The sequence below is a fragment of the Thermobia domestica genome, unplaced genomic scaffold (genome assembly GCF_964235325.1).
Source record: "Thermobia domestica unplaced genomic scaffold, izTheDome1.hap1.1 HAP1_SCAFFOLD_388, whole genome shotgun sequence".
NCBI classification, from domain to species: domain Eukaryota; kingdom Metazoa; phylum Arthropoda; class Insecta; order Zygentoma; family Lepismatidae; genus Thermobia; species Thermobia domestica.
In genome coordinates this window covers 57645-73762 of record NW_027656099.1, presented here as the reverse complement: position 1 = coordinate 73762, position 16118 = coordinate 57645, and the positions used below count along the sequence as shown (strand labels likewise).

The window sequence follows — 16118 nt, the reverse complement described above, 5'->3', positions numbered from 1 at the left end:
ATCTCGGGAACGGTAACAGTGACGAGAAAAATTCCATCACTTTCTCAGTTTTTGATGCTCTATCGAATGAAGGGCTCAAAATTCGAATGAAGGAAAAGGAAAAAAAAAAAAAAAAACAGTAACGAACTTTTTAACTTCGTTGAACAAACAATATTCGCTACTTCCATTTCCCTCCATCTTGACACGATAGGGCTCATAGTGGTCTGGTCTCTTGTAAATAGTTGAAAAGTGACAAAACGCACACGAAATAGTGACAAGAAGCATAACACAAGACGAACATGATAAACCACACAAACACACACATACACACACAACGTTGAGCGGAGCGTTACCTAGTACGAGAGAAAACTAAAAGACTATTATGATAGAAGAAAGAATAGACACGGAAGCGTTCTTAACCCCACCTTGAGAGCTTAAGCATCCACCAACCATCCACTATGCTTTAGAAAGAATAAAAGGTGAAGTTAGAATAAAGCTGACCGTTTCACATGTGGCAGCAAGTACGGAAGCTTTCAGAAGAGTAATGAGTAACAAGTTTCTGCCTTTTTACATTTATTTTTATAATATTTTTCTTAGAAAACTGCCAATGCAAAACATAAATCACACGAAAAAAGTCACTCTACCTCCCAAAACAGTAACTTTTAGTGACAAATTTGAAAAAAAAAAAAGAAAGAAAGAAAAAAAGAAAAAAAACTTTTAGTGACCAACTTGAAAAAAGTAACTTTTAGTTAAAAAAAAAAGTGACTCGCTATGAGCCCTGCGATACATAGACATACATAATTTACAAATAACTCTTAAATATGAATACTAAATAAATAGTAAAAAATAAATAAATAAATAATATAAATAATACTAACATTTACAAAAATAACCTGTACAATTAACATATTCAATCTTTAAGGCTCTTTAACCAGTGGTGCCCACCCCCCCTTATGTCCATGACGCACCCCCGCCAATTGTCTATCCGTAGGTGTTCTTCCATGAAAAAAATTTCTTTTCGATTAATTTTTACACCCCCTCAAACATATTTATATAGATTTTTAACCCCCCCCAAATATTTCAATGACGCAGTTTGCGTCATAGCCCCCCTCTGTGGGCACCCCTGTCTTAACAATTTATACCGCTGTTCACCAATTTTTAAGTCCTGAATTCCAGTTCATAATCCTATCACCTTCTATTTATTTATTTCTTTATTTATTCTATATTATTTATTTATTTTTTACTATTGTTGTATTACTACTATAATAAAATTTAGTTGTATTTAGTTTCCAACAAACAAAACAGTTTTAACATGCAGTTATTAAAATTAAATAATAATGTTATTTAGAAAGTAGTTCATAGGATACCAAAACAACACGATACGTAATCAAATGCAGTTGAGTTCGTTCCTCAACTCGCTGCCTTAATTTAGATTTAGGGAGAAATGTTATTCTGGCAAACACTGTAATTTCTATGGATGGCAACGCTGAAAATTTTACAGGTTCATATTTTTTGTTGTAGAATAACATTATCTATGATTGTGGTAAGTTGCATTTCATTATCTTCTTTCACTTATGAATAAAAAGCAAAAGAAAAATGGTAAATTTTGTATAGTATGTCAAGTTCTTAATCACCAGTTCACAGCAAACCACACCAACACTTGACGAAGTAAAGCACCAATTGATATAACAGGGTATATTCATTGTTCTTTCCCGATAATCCCGTTCCTCTATATTTCCTTGATGTTTTTTTTTTATATATATATATATATCTTTCTTACTCGAGCCTCCCCGTCAAGCGCACGGCTCCATGGGAGAACCCACAGCATTTTTCGGGAATCAAAACTTACAGTGAGATCACTAGTTTAGAGTTTATCGCCTCTTTACAGCACAGCGAGCCTATATGAAGCGCGGATCTAGAGCTTAACTTGGGATCCATATCATTCTAACCACAAATCGAATCTGATCTTAAAAATAGCTGAGAGCTGTTCGGAAAGTAACCTCCGATTGGTTAAAAGAAGAAACACCGAAGTAAATAAGAATAATTGATTATATACATCTGAAAACTACTTCTTTGCTTTATTTTTCAATATAGTTTCCATAAACATTCAAGCATTTATCATATCTCTGCACTAGCTTAGAAATTCCATCAGCATAAAAATCTCCCGCCTGTGCCTTGAGCCACAGTACTTCCTTTAGCCTAACCTCTGTGTCACTATGTCATATAACACAGTCTTGGAAATTTGTGGAAATTCATTGGAAAGCTCTGAGATTGTAAAACGTCGATTTTCTGAACCAGTTCATCAGTGACCACTCCTCTCTTCGTCATGAATGTTTGTTCGTCCACTTTTAAATGAACGAACCCATTCACCTACAAGCTCAATCACTCATCATACACGGCACAAAGTTCCCGATGAATAGTTGCTGCCGAATACGGTTTTGCCGTAAGAAAACGTATAACAGCTCCCACCTCGCACTTGGCGGGGTTCCTTATTGCAGCACACATTTTAAGACGCTACACAAGTGGAACTAGTGATCAGACAACCTTCACTCTATCACAGCTGGGTGCAGACTGATCTACCGCGCATGTCTGTAGAAAGATGGTAGCGTTTTCCCCATTACTTTACACACAGTAACCAACTGGAAGTTACTTTCCGAACACGAATCCGATGTTGACTGAAAATAGACAGAATACTGATCTTTGTCAGTTGCTTTTGTTTTACTGAATCAACCTCTGATGTGAAAGATAAATTATTACTAAAATTAATAAATATTGCTAGTTTATACATTTACCTGGAATGAATGTGAAAATGTGAGGATTACTCTTTTCAACTTTGCCCTTCTCCAATCCTGGACGAACTAATCGAACAAAAACTTCCTCCCTTTCTTTCATACTGGTATCAGAATAGGAAGGAGTACTGAAATTAAGAATTAAATTAATTCGGGTTTTCGACATTTTGTATCTATAATATCTACATAATTATGTGCGCGCGTATGAGCAATTATGACTGATTCCAGATAGCTAGACAAAACATAAAAGTATCATCATCATCATATGTATTCTGTAATCAATGGTGCTTCAATGTATCACGGTTCTCTTAACTTATTAATCTAGACGAAGCAATAATCTATTTTAATCAAGTCCATTCAATGCGCGAGGGCGATTCAGAAAGTAATGGCTCCAAGGTGATACCATTATTTGTGTTTGACTGATGGCACCGATACAGGTATCAGTGGAAAGCTTGCAATATCAGCTATAAATGGTGGCATCATTTTTCAACATAGTCCCCATTTCGGACAACACACTTGCGCCAATATGAAACAAGATTTTTCATGCCGTCGGCGAAGAATTGTGGTGGCGGCTGGCAACATAATTGCCAAACTGCTGCTTCCACCTTCGCGTTACAACTGTAGCGTTAGCCCTTAAGCATCTTTCCCGAAGCTTCTCAGTTGCAGCAAGTGACCTGCCAATAATGGCAGAATACCAGTGATGATATGACTTATGTCTAAACAAAAAATTTCATTCGCTTGATGATTGATATACTTGGTGTTTATTTCATTCGCTTTTTAATCATTTGCATGGACGATGCTTTCGAAACTTCGATGAGGTGACTGAATGGGATGTAATGCACCGGGTTCACGTTTTCTCTTAATTTTACCTGCGTGTTATCCAGTTTGCCCGTGTGTTCAAAACAGTTTATTGGTTCTGACGGTGACTACTTCTGATATTTCTGGGTACGTGTTTATGTTATCCCTTTTCTCTTTGTACGGTCAAAATTCAACAGATTTTTAATATGTATTACTATTATTAACTAACTAACTTTATGGCCTATGGAACCCGAAGTTTCAATGCCGTATTCACAATAGCTCTCCACTGACTTCTATCCTTAGCCAACTGGATCCAGTTTCTACTTTGTATTCCTATTTCTAAGAGATCCATTTTAATATTGTCCTCCCATCTGCGCCTAGGTCTTCCTAATGGTCGTTTTCCGATTGGTCTTCCAGTTAAGACTTTGAAAGCGTTTCTACTTTCTTTCATTCTGGCTACATGACCTGCCCACCTGAGCCTCCTAGATTTGATGACCCTAACAATGTTTGGTAAACCGTATAAATTATGTAGTTCCTCGTTATGAAGTCTCCGTCATTGTTGTTCCTCTTGGGTCCGAATATTCGTCTCAGTATCTTGTTCTCAAATACTTTTAGTCAACGGTTTTCCCTGAGTAACCGACCCTGTTTCGCAACCATACAGATCAACAGGCGTGATTATCGTTTTATACATTTTAAGCTTCAAATTCCTCGACAGAATTCGCGACGACAAGAGATTTTGAACTGAATAATAACACGAATTCCCTGCTTTTAATCGACATTTAATTTCTTCATGAACATGGTTTTTGTCCGTTAATATTGATCCTAGATATTTGAAAGTATCCACTTTATCAAAAGTATTATTTGATATTTTAACACATACATAATTTGCCGTATTACGAACATGTGTTTAGTTTTCTCTGCATTTCTTTCTATAGTTGTTCTATCATCCCTATTAAATTTATATAATCAGTGTACGCCGTAACCTGGTGAATACCATTCAACTCTAGGCCGTGGTTGCTATCTTTGATTTTCCTTATAGCGTACTCCAGGACAAAATTGGATAATAATGACGACAACGCATCTCCTTATTTCAAGAAATTCTCGACATGAAAGCTAGTGGACAAAAATTTCCCTATCCGGACTTTACTTTGGGATTCATTTAAACATATCTTAATTAATCTAATTAGTTACTGCTATTATTATTTAATGCTAATTACAAAAAAGAGTTTATCAAAAGTACCTGATTTGAAGCGCTGTTTGTGAGTGGCATCTCACATTCAGTGCATATTTGCTGAATTTTTTAGAACCGCCCTCTTTATAGAACTCCACCTTCACATCTACAACAAAGAAAGAAAGAAAACAGTTAAGCTTTATTTTTAACATCATATGAAACAGTGCTCTGTATTCATACGCTTCAAGTGACATGCGAACACAACATGTCATACATTTTTGCTTATTGGTATTGTTATGGGATACAAATGACGCATAAATAAATAAATAAAAATAAATAAATAAATAATAAACCAGATATTAGCGGGAGAAAGAAAAGGGCGTTGAGTGCACAATTTGCTGACTTAAAAATCGTGTGATTTGTTTTAAAGAGAGGTCACACAACATGTTACGAAAATTTACAATTACCATGAGTGTCAACACTAGGAATGTAATACTGATCAGCCAAAACATTATAACCACGTATCTAATAGTCGGTATGTCCACCTTTGGCACGGATAACAGCGCCGACGCGTCTTTGTATGGAAGCAATGAGGTTTTGGTAGGTCACTGGAGGAAGTTCGCACAACATCTGCATATATAGGTCATCTAATTCCCTTAAATTCCGGGGAAGGGGGCGATGCGCTCTGACGGCACGTTCAATCACATCCCAGAGGTGTTCGATTGGGTCCAAATCCGGCGAATTGGGGGGGCCAGCACATCAACTGGAACTCGCCACTGTGTTCCTCGAACCACTTCATCACACTCCTGGCCTTGTTGATTATCCTGTTGAAAAATGCTACTGCCGTTGCGAAACATGGTCGTCATGAAGGGATGTACGTGGTCTGTAACCAGTGTACAATACATCTCGGCCTTGCACGAGCTCCACTGGACCCATGTATGCCCACGTGAATGTTCCCCAGAGCATAAGTGAGCCACCGACAACCTGTCTCCGTCCCGCAGTACAGATGTCAAGGAGCTGTTCCCCTGGAAGACGACGGATTCGAAACTCTCCCATCGACATGATGAAGAAAGTATCGGGATTCATCAGACCATGCAACGCTCTGCCACTGCGCCAAGGTCCAGTGACGATGGTCACGTGCCCATTTCAGTCGTAGTTGCCGCTGTCGTCGTGTTAACATTGACACATGGATGGGTCGTCGGCTGCGGAGGCCCATCGTTAGGAGTTTTCGGTGCACTGTGTGTTCAGACACACTTGTACTCTGCCCAGCATTAAAGTCTGATGTTCATTCCGCCACTGTCCTGTTTTACCAGTCTGCCCAGCCTACGACGTCCGACATTTGTAATGAGAGGGGGCCGCTCAACCCCTCAACGTTTCGACGTCGTTTCACCTTGGTTTCGCCACTTGTTGAAGACGCTCACCACAGCACTCCTCGAACATCCGACAAGTCGTGCAGTTTCCGAAATGCTCGTGCCGAGTCTCCGGGCCATTACAATCTGTCCTCGTCAAACTTAGGTAGATCGCGCGTCTTCCCCATTCTACCCAGCACTCTCACTGATACTACATGCACCGTACGTGTGTCTGACTAGCAGGCATTCCTTGTCAGGTGACGCTGCTATAGTCTGGATGAGTTTATATCGATAGTAGGTAGGTGGTCATAATGTTCTGGCTGATCAATGTATAACATTTGAGAACAACTACTAAACTGTGAACAGGAACAAATATGTCTAGTTCTTTCCGAATTTAAAATGACCTGAGCTAGGAGAACGCCATATCTACGTCATTTCACTTTGGAAACAAAACGGGCAGCAACGAGAGATTAGCATTGATGACTTCTCTGTTGCTATCTATGAAGCTACTAATAACCCGCTGTTTGGATACAAAGCAAGATGATTTGCTATGAGACGTTTCACAAACAAAGTCGAACACTTTTAATATTTTCACGCTATTACAAAGAAGTCATTCTTACAATTGAATCTCAATAACTGGCACATTATCATTAATAGGTATTACTAAAAATACAGAACAGTAACATCTACATTAAGTGTGGCAAATATTCTTTTGTGAGTAAGTGATCGCAACAGCACTACAATTACCAAATTACCTTTAAGTCCTCGAATATAATACGACCCGAAGTTTCTTTAAAATGATTTTAATGACAAAATAAAGATACTCAGCTTAAAATATAGCATACGCTTTGAAAATCCTTATTATAAAGTAAACATAACAGCGTGACTCTAATATGCAAACCTCAAAACATTTAAGAGATATGGGTTGCATATACATCTAGGCGAAAATATTTAATCTCGCAAGACGCTTTCAGTCTTTCATTCACGCTACTTCCTAATAGTTCCCACTTAGGCCAACACATGTCGCGAGCTGTGCTGTCTCCTATCTGACGCCAAGAGATGTCGCTACCGTGCAGACAGTTTGCAGAGAAGCCGAAGATTTAGATGAAAACTAGTATTATATAATGGAAAACTCACTAATTTAAACTTTTTTTTATAAACAATGGATATATGTATAGTATTCGTTTTAAATATTGTAACGTACTATGTGCTTGTGTTTAGAAACATTCTACACGTGCTCCTGTTTATAAACAATAACCACGTGCATCTTACAGTGGAGTACTATACTTTACGTTCGTGTACATCTTACGTTGGAGTACTACAAGTTGCAGACGACGGAGACATTAGTGACACCTACAATCACATGACGACTAGGGAACAGCAGCGCCGCCGCTTATATAATCGAGAGGATTCCATGGACAGCCATCAGTCTCGACTGGTCATATTCCCTTTCTTGGCTTACAGTGGAGCCTACGAAGTACCTACTCTAACCCAAAGCCTTGGCTTGCAGTGGAGCTAACGGTTCTTTCTCCTGGCTTGCAGTGAAGCCTTGTAGGAGACTTTACCTCTCTCTCTCTGCTTGCAGTGGAGCAGTAAGTGTCCCACACCTCCTTACGTAGTTCGCTACTGAGGGATCCTTCCCAAGACCGTCTGGTCGAAGGAACGCTATACCTACCTTATATTAGAGAATTTGCATTATTGTACTCTACTTGGCGAACACTGTTTATAGTAGATTTTATAATAAAAACCGGTAGTTGGAAACCATTCCGGACTATAATTTGCTCTACCAAAGCTCTACCTACCCCTATACAGTGTGAAGTGCAGTCTCCACTCAGTAGTTTTTTTTTTTTATATATATATTTTAATATGAAAATTATCCTATTTGCATATCTGTATTTAAATTTTTATTTTTGTTTATTATGTAATCACAGAACAAGTTTAATGTAATATGTTAATTTTGTATGAGTTAAATATAAAATATTATTCTTGGGAATTATTCCGAATAAAACTAAGTTAGAGCTTGAACGCGATTCTTTACGACAAGAGCGGTTAAGCTCGCTTTTTTTTTTTTTCAAAATTTCTATATAGAGACCTTCATGCGAATTCGGCGGAAGGGGAAGCAGGGTTTTGGTGCAGAAGAAAATCATGTCCTTACCGCACATTGGAAAATTTTGATATTATTGTACAATAAATATTGATGTCAGGTAAATTACCTTATAGGGACACCATATCTTATACCTAGTATATCATTCTATTTTTCATTTTTATGCAATTTCGTTATGTGTTCAGATAATATTTGAAAACTTTCTTGGTTCTGTTTTAACAGACTGCTAACAGAGCAGACATACACACACATACACACACAGAGAGAGCGAAGTTTTTGTTGATCTATGTAGGCGGAGAGGCACAAGGGAGTTGAATGAACCAGCCGTTTTTTCTTTTCTGTAGTTAATATTTTTAATATTGTTTTAATTTATACCGTAAGAGTTAACAAAGTGTTTGATATTATTATGGTCAAAGAAAAGAAACAGAATACAAACATAAATTGAAGTATGTTATATATCCATACGAACATGAAAGTGTTCGCTTTCACCAAAGCGTGACCATCAGACAGTGACCATCGAAAGCGAGGCTGGAATCTGCCTGTGGAGTGGCTCTGGACAAATTCTTTGGAAGAAGGGGAGAAAAAACGGTTGGAGTGGACATGAGAGGCGGAGTACTACTCCGGTTTCGAACTAATAAATAAATAAATAAATAAATAAAAAAAATAAAAAAGTGAAATCTGGAGAAACAGAGTCTTCGAAGGGGGAGATGTGTTTGAGCCAGAGAATAGTTAACACGGGTAATCAGATAATTCGTACGGAAAAAAAACAATATGTGTTCTATAATATTACATCGCCGCTTCTGCAAGTTAAGAACGATAAATGAAAACGAAATACGGTGAACCAGTGCTATTTTTTTTTTTTTTTTTTTTACGAGTTTAGTGTGTCTTATTTTATCGGAATTAATTGGAGAATTTTTCATTAAAAAAAAAAAAAAAAGTGCTCAACATTGCTTGCATTTGGAAGACTATGCCTAACCAACATTTTCCATGGCAGTGCAGCTTCCTTGGTTTTGGGGAGAATAATGTGTTGCTTCACATAACACAGCTTCGGCGGATCTCACACAGTGTTAAAAAAAAACAGTTAACGTCAAGGAGAACGAAGCTATTAGTTTCATCATAAATAATTAAAAGTTCTAAGAAACATTTTGTACCAAATAGATGGTTTCTGCAGAGGACTAAGAAGGGACTATAATCTTGACTTTAGATATAGATGTGGCTTTTAGTGAACTATGACTCTTCCTTTTCAGAAACACTGACATGAAAATATTGTGTGCAAATCCCGGTTAATCGAACTCTGTACTAGAATCGCTTAACAAACTAATATCAACATCAACTAGATAAAACATTTTTTTAAAATAAAACTTCTCTAGCTACAGATAATGATCAGAAAAATGGAAACACCTGAACGAAATTGCAACTTACCAGATTAATATGGTGTCGGGCCACCTTTCGCCTTCAGAAAAGCCTTGATGCGACGTGGGATGGAGGCATAGAGGTTGTGAATTGTAGCAAGTGGAATTTTACACCATTCCTCGTGCAGGGCATCGGCCAGTTCTGTGAGAGGATGGAGGTGGAAATCGTCGCCGGAGTCGTGTTTCCAAGACGGATCACAGATGTTCAATTATGTTGAGATCTGGGGATTGGGCGGGCCAGGGGAGGTGTTGAACTTCATCCCGATGTTCCTCAAACCACGCCAGCTGTAAGAATGGGTGCATTATCATCCTGGAAGATGGCGTCATTGTCCGGGAACAACATCCGGACCATAGGATGCAAGTGGTCTCCTAAAATTGCGACATAATCGTTGGCAGTGATTCGTCCGCTAAGTGTGGCCACAGAACCCAATGAAAACCATGATATTGCGGCCCACAGCATCACCGAGCCGCCGCCATGTTTCACAGTTGGGCGGAGTCACTGCAGATCATAAGCTTCTTTGGGAGTTCTCCACACATAAACACGGCCCGTGGTTGGGAATAGGGTGAAGGATGACTCATCCGACCATATCACACGTTTCCAGTCCTCAACGGTCCAAGTTGCATGGTCGCGGCACCATTTGTGGCGTGCGAAAGCGTTATGGTCCCTGATGAGCGGTTTGGCTCGTGCAACACGACCCCTTAAGTTCATGTCATGTAATTCGCGGCGGACTGTGATTGTCGAAACAGGGTGGGGGAGGTGCTGATTGAGTTCCTCCGTCAGTTGCTCCGCAGTGGCACGACGGTTCTGCGTGACAATGCGCTTTAATACCCGGCGTGACCTGTCACTCATGATTTTCTTCCGCCCACTGTTCCGCTTCCCCGATGTGGTTTTCCCGTGAGTTATGTAGGCCGTCATCACCTTCGACACTGTCCCACGCGACTCATCTAACACAGTAGCCACTGCCGTCACACTCACTCCACATAACTGCGCACCAACAATTTGCCCTCTCTGAAAATCTGAGAGGTCTCCCATTTTACACTACCCCCGTCTGCTGCGGCCACTGGACACTGCTGTTCCACTGCGCCTGACGTAGTATGGAGACCGACCTAACACACCACCACCAGCGGTCCGGCGCTGCGGGCGCCACGACACCACTGCCAACCCATACATCTGACGTGTTGCTAACTACAGGTGTTTCCATTTTTCTGATCACCATCTGTATATATATATAAATATATGTATAGACATATACAAGGTTGGTAATTATCCCTGTGCACAGTGGAAAAGTGTGAAAAGAAATATGTTCAAGTGATCCAGAAAGAATTATACCATTTTTTTTTCTTCTAATATTGCTATTAAATAATCTCAAAACGCAAATGGCTGGTTCATATCTGAATTGTTCCGAGGTCCTGGAACTGGTGAGTACGCTGATTTTTAGATGTACCATATTATGTTTTCTTTTTTTCAGCTGAAGTGGTATGGATTTTTCCCGTGTTTTCCGTATGCATTGCCACTTCCTAACGGGGCACAGGAAGTAAAATCAGAACTCATGAGTATTGACACAATGGCTATATAGCAAGCGAGATTTTTAAAAAATAAATTTAGAGATTGTGCACCACTTCGGTATCATTGGCAGTAGAGTAACTTTTATTTTATTTATTTTTATTTTATTTTATTTTATGTGAATATTAATGCTGCTCTCTTGCTTCTGATGATCTCATATCAGCTTCATAGCTTCTGCATTCTATTTTTTTTTCTTTCTGATACTCAAACATCAGTACTCAGCCCTGTACACAGTAAAGAAAGTATAAACAGTGTATTAATTAATTGAGTTGTGTACTGGTGGCTCTGAGGTACATACCATTAACACAATAAAGTAGTGGCCTAGGTATAAGGCTATACTCAGGTGATCCTCTCTGGGGATTCTTCACATACAGTTTGGCCCTTTACTGCCAAAGGGTCATTCACAACAGGGAAAACGTTACATTATATTCATCACCCTAGTATGTTCAGTAGCAAATATATGAAAAAGCACAACCTTATTTACACATATTCGCCAACGTAATACACCAAGGTAATCAATATAACGAAATCTTAATTAGCATTGAAAGCGAACTGGAACTTAAACATAAACCCAGGTTGTGTTGAATACGGAAAGTACTGATCTGAAAACCCCGACGAAGCGTAGTGGAAATATATTAATAGCAAATTTTAAGTAGCAATTAAATTGAACAAAAACGTCATATTATTACCATAATCTATTTCTTATATACACGTCGGATCTTGACAAGTCACGTAACGCCAGTAATACAGATGGTATAGTCCTGTATAATATGAAATTAACTTTTTTCTTTCTTCAAGTATAAAAGGCAAGGCTGCAATTACAATACGAGTACAGATTTACAAACTATTTTTATTGTAAAGATATCATACTACGTATTGGGGCTAATAGAGTACTCAATTACGTATTAAGGCAGTATGACTGTTTATTGGTCAAAGATAAGTAAGTGGTCCTTCAAAAGAAGTGCGGTTTATATATTTGGTAAATTCTATGCTTTTTGAAGAAAATTAGATCCAAGTAACGACCGTAAACTCTTTTCCTTGCCTTAAGCAGAAAACCTATAAAGCATTGGATAGCCTGTAAACAGACAATGGGAATACCGGAAGTGGCAATGTTGCTCTGCATTGAGAGTTTAAATAAATAAATATATATATATATATATATATATATATATATATATATAAAACATTATATTGTCCAAAGATGCGAAGAAAAGGACAATATTGATATTAAAAATGAAATCTTTAAGTTTTACGTCCCATGCTAATGCCGGCTAGGCTAAAGGAGACGGTGATGAGAAATAAATGAAGTAGTGGAATGAAGAAAGTGGAAGGAAACGGGCGAACCCCGAGAAAACCCACACACGCGGTGTTTGTCCACCACAAAGTTAACTTGGCGCGAGCTGGGATCGAACCTATGACCCCATGCACAAGAGATGAACGCTCTACCACTGAGCTACCAAGGCCCAATCTTGATATTAAATGCTTTATTAAAGGAAAGGGAAGAACAATGAGTTACAATATTACATCGGAATTACAAATGTAAAAAGTAAAGACAAAAGATCACAACCAAAAAATTTCAGTGATCAATGTTTTCAGTTATTGGTGGTCACCTATCAACATTAGGTCAAAACTTGAGTTAACATTTACACATATATAGGGTGTCCCACATAAAATCGGTATGCTTCACGAATTGGTTATAATCATCTCTAGTTAAATTGATTGTGGGGTGACAACACTGTCTCGAAAGTTGACTACATTGCACTTTATCGGAAAGTTGAATGCAGCAGTGTGGAGATCGAGCAACCGCTCACATCCAACCAAAGTATGGCTCACATCAGCAGACTTGTCAGTAGAGGCCTTAAATAGAGGCCACCATGGTCCCCGGACTTAATATCACGTGATTTTTATTTATGGCACACTGAAAAGCAAAGTGTATGCTGACAATCCTCACACAATAGTCGATCTCAAACGGAACATTATTAGAGAAATTAACAACATCACGCCTGCAGAATTACAACGTGTTGCTGGCAACATCATCACACGAGGTTAGCGATGCCTGGATGCCCATGGCCACCACTTCCAGCATCTTATAAACAGGTAACTGTTTAACGTTACTATTATCTATTCAGTGCTAGTTAGTTAATAGTTGCTGTTAAAGTGTTACTTGAATCTTATGTGTGAGGCGTACGGTTTTATGTGGGGCACCCTGTATAAAACTAACTTAGACCCAAGTATTTTACAATTTCAGACATTTCACTTTATTTATTTATTGTAACCATAGACAAATTGCTTAACCCCTTCAGTGCGTAATTTTCAGATGCGAACAGCTGTAAAAAAGTGTATTTCTTTTAGAGCTTTGGAATTTGTTACCTTTTAATAACTTTTGAACCTCTCAAGCAATCACAATGAAATTTTCGGCATTATGATCTTTGTTGCTTCTAATTAGCTACTATAACTTGTCATTGTCGTATTTATGGTCATCATCATAATCATATGGTTAGGTTACACAAAATTTGGGAATGCCTCAACAGATCAAGCCCAATTTTTCTGTGTGGTCTCTTGGGGTTCCTAGGTGAGCGCAAACTCGCTAAATATTGTCGGGAATAACATTACTCATACTATGGGCAAGTATATTCGCCATACGCAATACAAATTAGCCAAAGCTAAATGAAAGCGTATATATACGCCACACACACTGAAGGGGTTAATTATGCCTCTGAGCTAAGCATAATACGAAATATTGTTTTGCTTACAGAATTTAAAGCCACTGGAGTTTGTTTTTTAATGAAGGTGCTTAAAATTACACCCCAAGTCTTGTCAAAGTTGCCCTGATCCAAATTCTTTTCAAGATGTAGAAAGAATGTATGAGAGATTACATGCATATGCTTATCTAGGATTACAAAATTCGTCTTCTTTGTTGATTCCCCAGGATTTTTTCTATATTTTTAGATTATAGTCAGGGGCGGACCAAGGCAAAATTTTCACCCGGGCAAAGTGACTTTTTGGCGCCACCCTAGTCCTAGCGTATATTTTACATTTTATTACAGAGATTTTAATATTTTAATTCAATTTTTCAAACAGAAAAATTAATACTCAAATACATGATATAGGTATATTTAGTACTTAAAAATATACGTATGACTGGTATCAATTAAATTGTGTTATTATTATTTATGTACCGATATGTATAAACAAAAGCAATATCGAACAGCATTTATTGAATACTGCTAATAGTGGTATATTCGATTTCACAAACACGGTCGAAATGAATGATTTGGCAAGAACTGTATATAACGACACAATAACATCTCCTAGACACTACTTTCAACAAAGGCTGATAGTTTGGCGCGGCGGTGTCGTTTTTAAGAAATTAAAAGTAAGTGCTGTATATACTCCACTACTACCTGAAAAGAGTAACATACATAAAATCCAAGAACATTCATTGGCTGGGAAAAGTTTACAAAGAACATGGCACGCTATAAACAATACCAATTCCCTCTCAATTCTTTCTTGTACAGTCCGCAGCAAAAAACCTGCAACTGAGCATGTAAGTTTATTGTGAAACGATGAAGTCTTTTGTTCGCTGAGGTTTCTCCTGGCGTGATTCGTGCCATTTAGACGTTATGTTGATTCCCTGCGCTGTTAGGCGTAGATTCACAATAAACTTACATGCTCATGTTGCAGGTTTTTTTGCTGCGGATTGTACATGCCATGTCTCCATTAGATACAGCTCCCCTTGTACTATGAAACTCTCTTCTTCCATGGTGGAATGGAAAAAGATGGTGTAATTGACGCTACTTTACAAGAATATAAACCAAAAACACGTTAAAAAATGTACTTTTTGAGACTCGTTTTGGCGCCCCCTGACTGTGGCATGCCGGGCAGTCGCCCGTATTGCCTCGCACTTAGTTCGCCCCTCATTATAGTTATCCTTAGCAATTACAATGAACTTTATTACAAAATATCGACGGATTGCAATAATTTCGATTACTGTAGAATCAAGTTTGAGTGCCTTTTCTTTTTTTCAAAACAGTATTAGATATCAGTAGCTTTATAGAAACGTTGAATATGGCAGTACCTTTATTTATCTTGCTGGTGAGAAGCACGATTTCATCGCCTCCTGTAACTTTGCCCTGAGCTGGACTGATGCAAACAATTTTGAGCTCGGCAGTCTTAGAACTGGCTGAAAAAAAAAAAGTAATTAATTACAAAAAGGGCAGATTTATTCGCTAGAAGAACGCTACATATTTAATGTGAGCTTCACAAACATGCTTGTTTTAAACAAATACATAGAGTATTCGAAGACAACAACAAAATTGATAATGAATCCTCAAACGAAAGCAATAATAATAATAATAATAATAATAATAATAATAATAATAATAATAATAATAATAATAATAATAATAATAATAATAATAATAATAAACATAGATGCACAAATGCGTCATTTCGGAATTATAGGACGCCCAAAATTGGTCAGAACTGTATAAACGGCGTCGTAACTCGACAACGAAATCTCAAACGAAAATCAGGAAAAAGACATGTTTACTTAATCAGGAAAGGGCCACTGAGCGTCCATTAGTAAAAATAGATTCTATAGCTTCTAAAAAAATATAGACATATTTTACAGATAGGGTTCCTTCTAATGATTTCCAACAGTAATTCTAAAGTCGCAATACGAACACATACTAGGCTGAGAATCAACCCATGTTTCTCACACTGAAGGTAAAAACACTAATATACTAACAAGGAGCCTGATCATCGTATTTGTCAGAAATGAAACGAAAGACTATGTTCAAAGTTTTACCAATTAGGTCTGCCATACACTAATAGTATAAATTTTAGGAAATCTTTTATCTTTTACGACTTTTCCTAGAGTCAAAATCTGAAAGTGTATGGCATCAGATCGCATGTCATTTCCTGCGTTCTGAACGATCCTATGAGATTTC

General features: G+C 37.9%; 1 protein-coding gene across 1 annotated transcript in view; it reads right to left on the bottom strand.

Moving 5' to 3' along the window:
• The window catches only part of LOC145676817 (uncharacterized), a 114744-nt gene that overhangs the window by 70336 nt on the left and 28290 nt on the right, over positions 1-16118 (bottom strand). Inside the window, exons 6-8 of the mRNA XM_081747596.1 lie at positions 15245-15349; positions 4807-4903; positions 2772-2896 (exon numbers count right to left, since the gene is read on the bottom strand). Coding sequence (XP_081603722.1) covers positions 2772-2896; positions 4807-4903; positions 15245-15349 — 327 coding nt within the window. The remainder of the gene's footprint in view (positions 1-2771; positions 2897-4806; positions 4904-15244; positions 15350-16118) is intronic.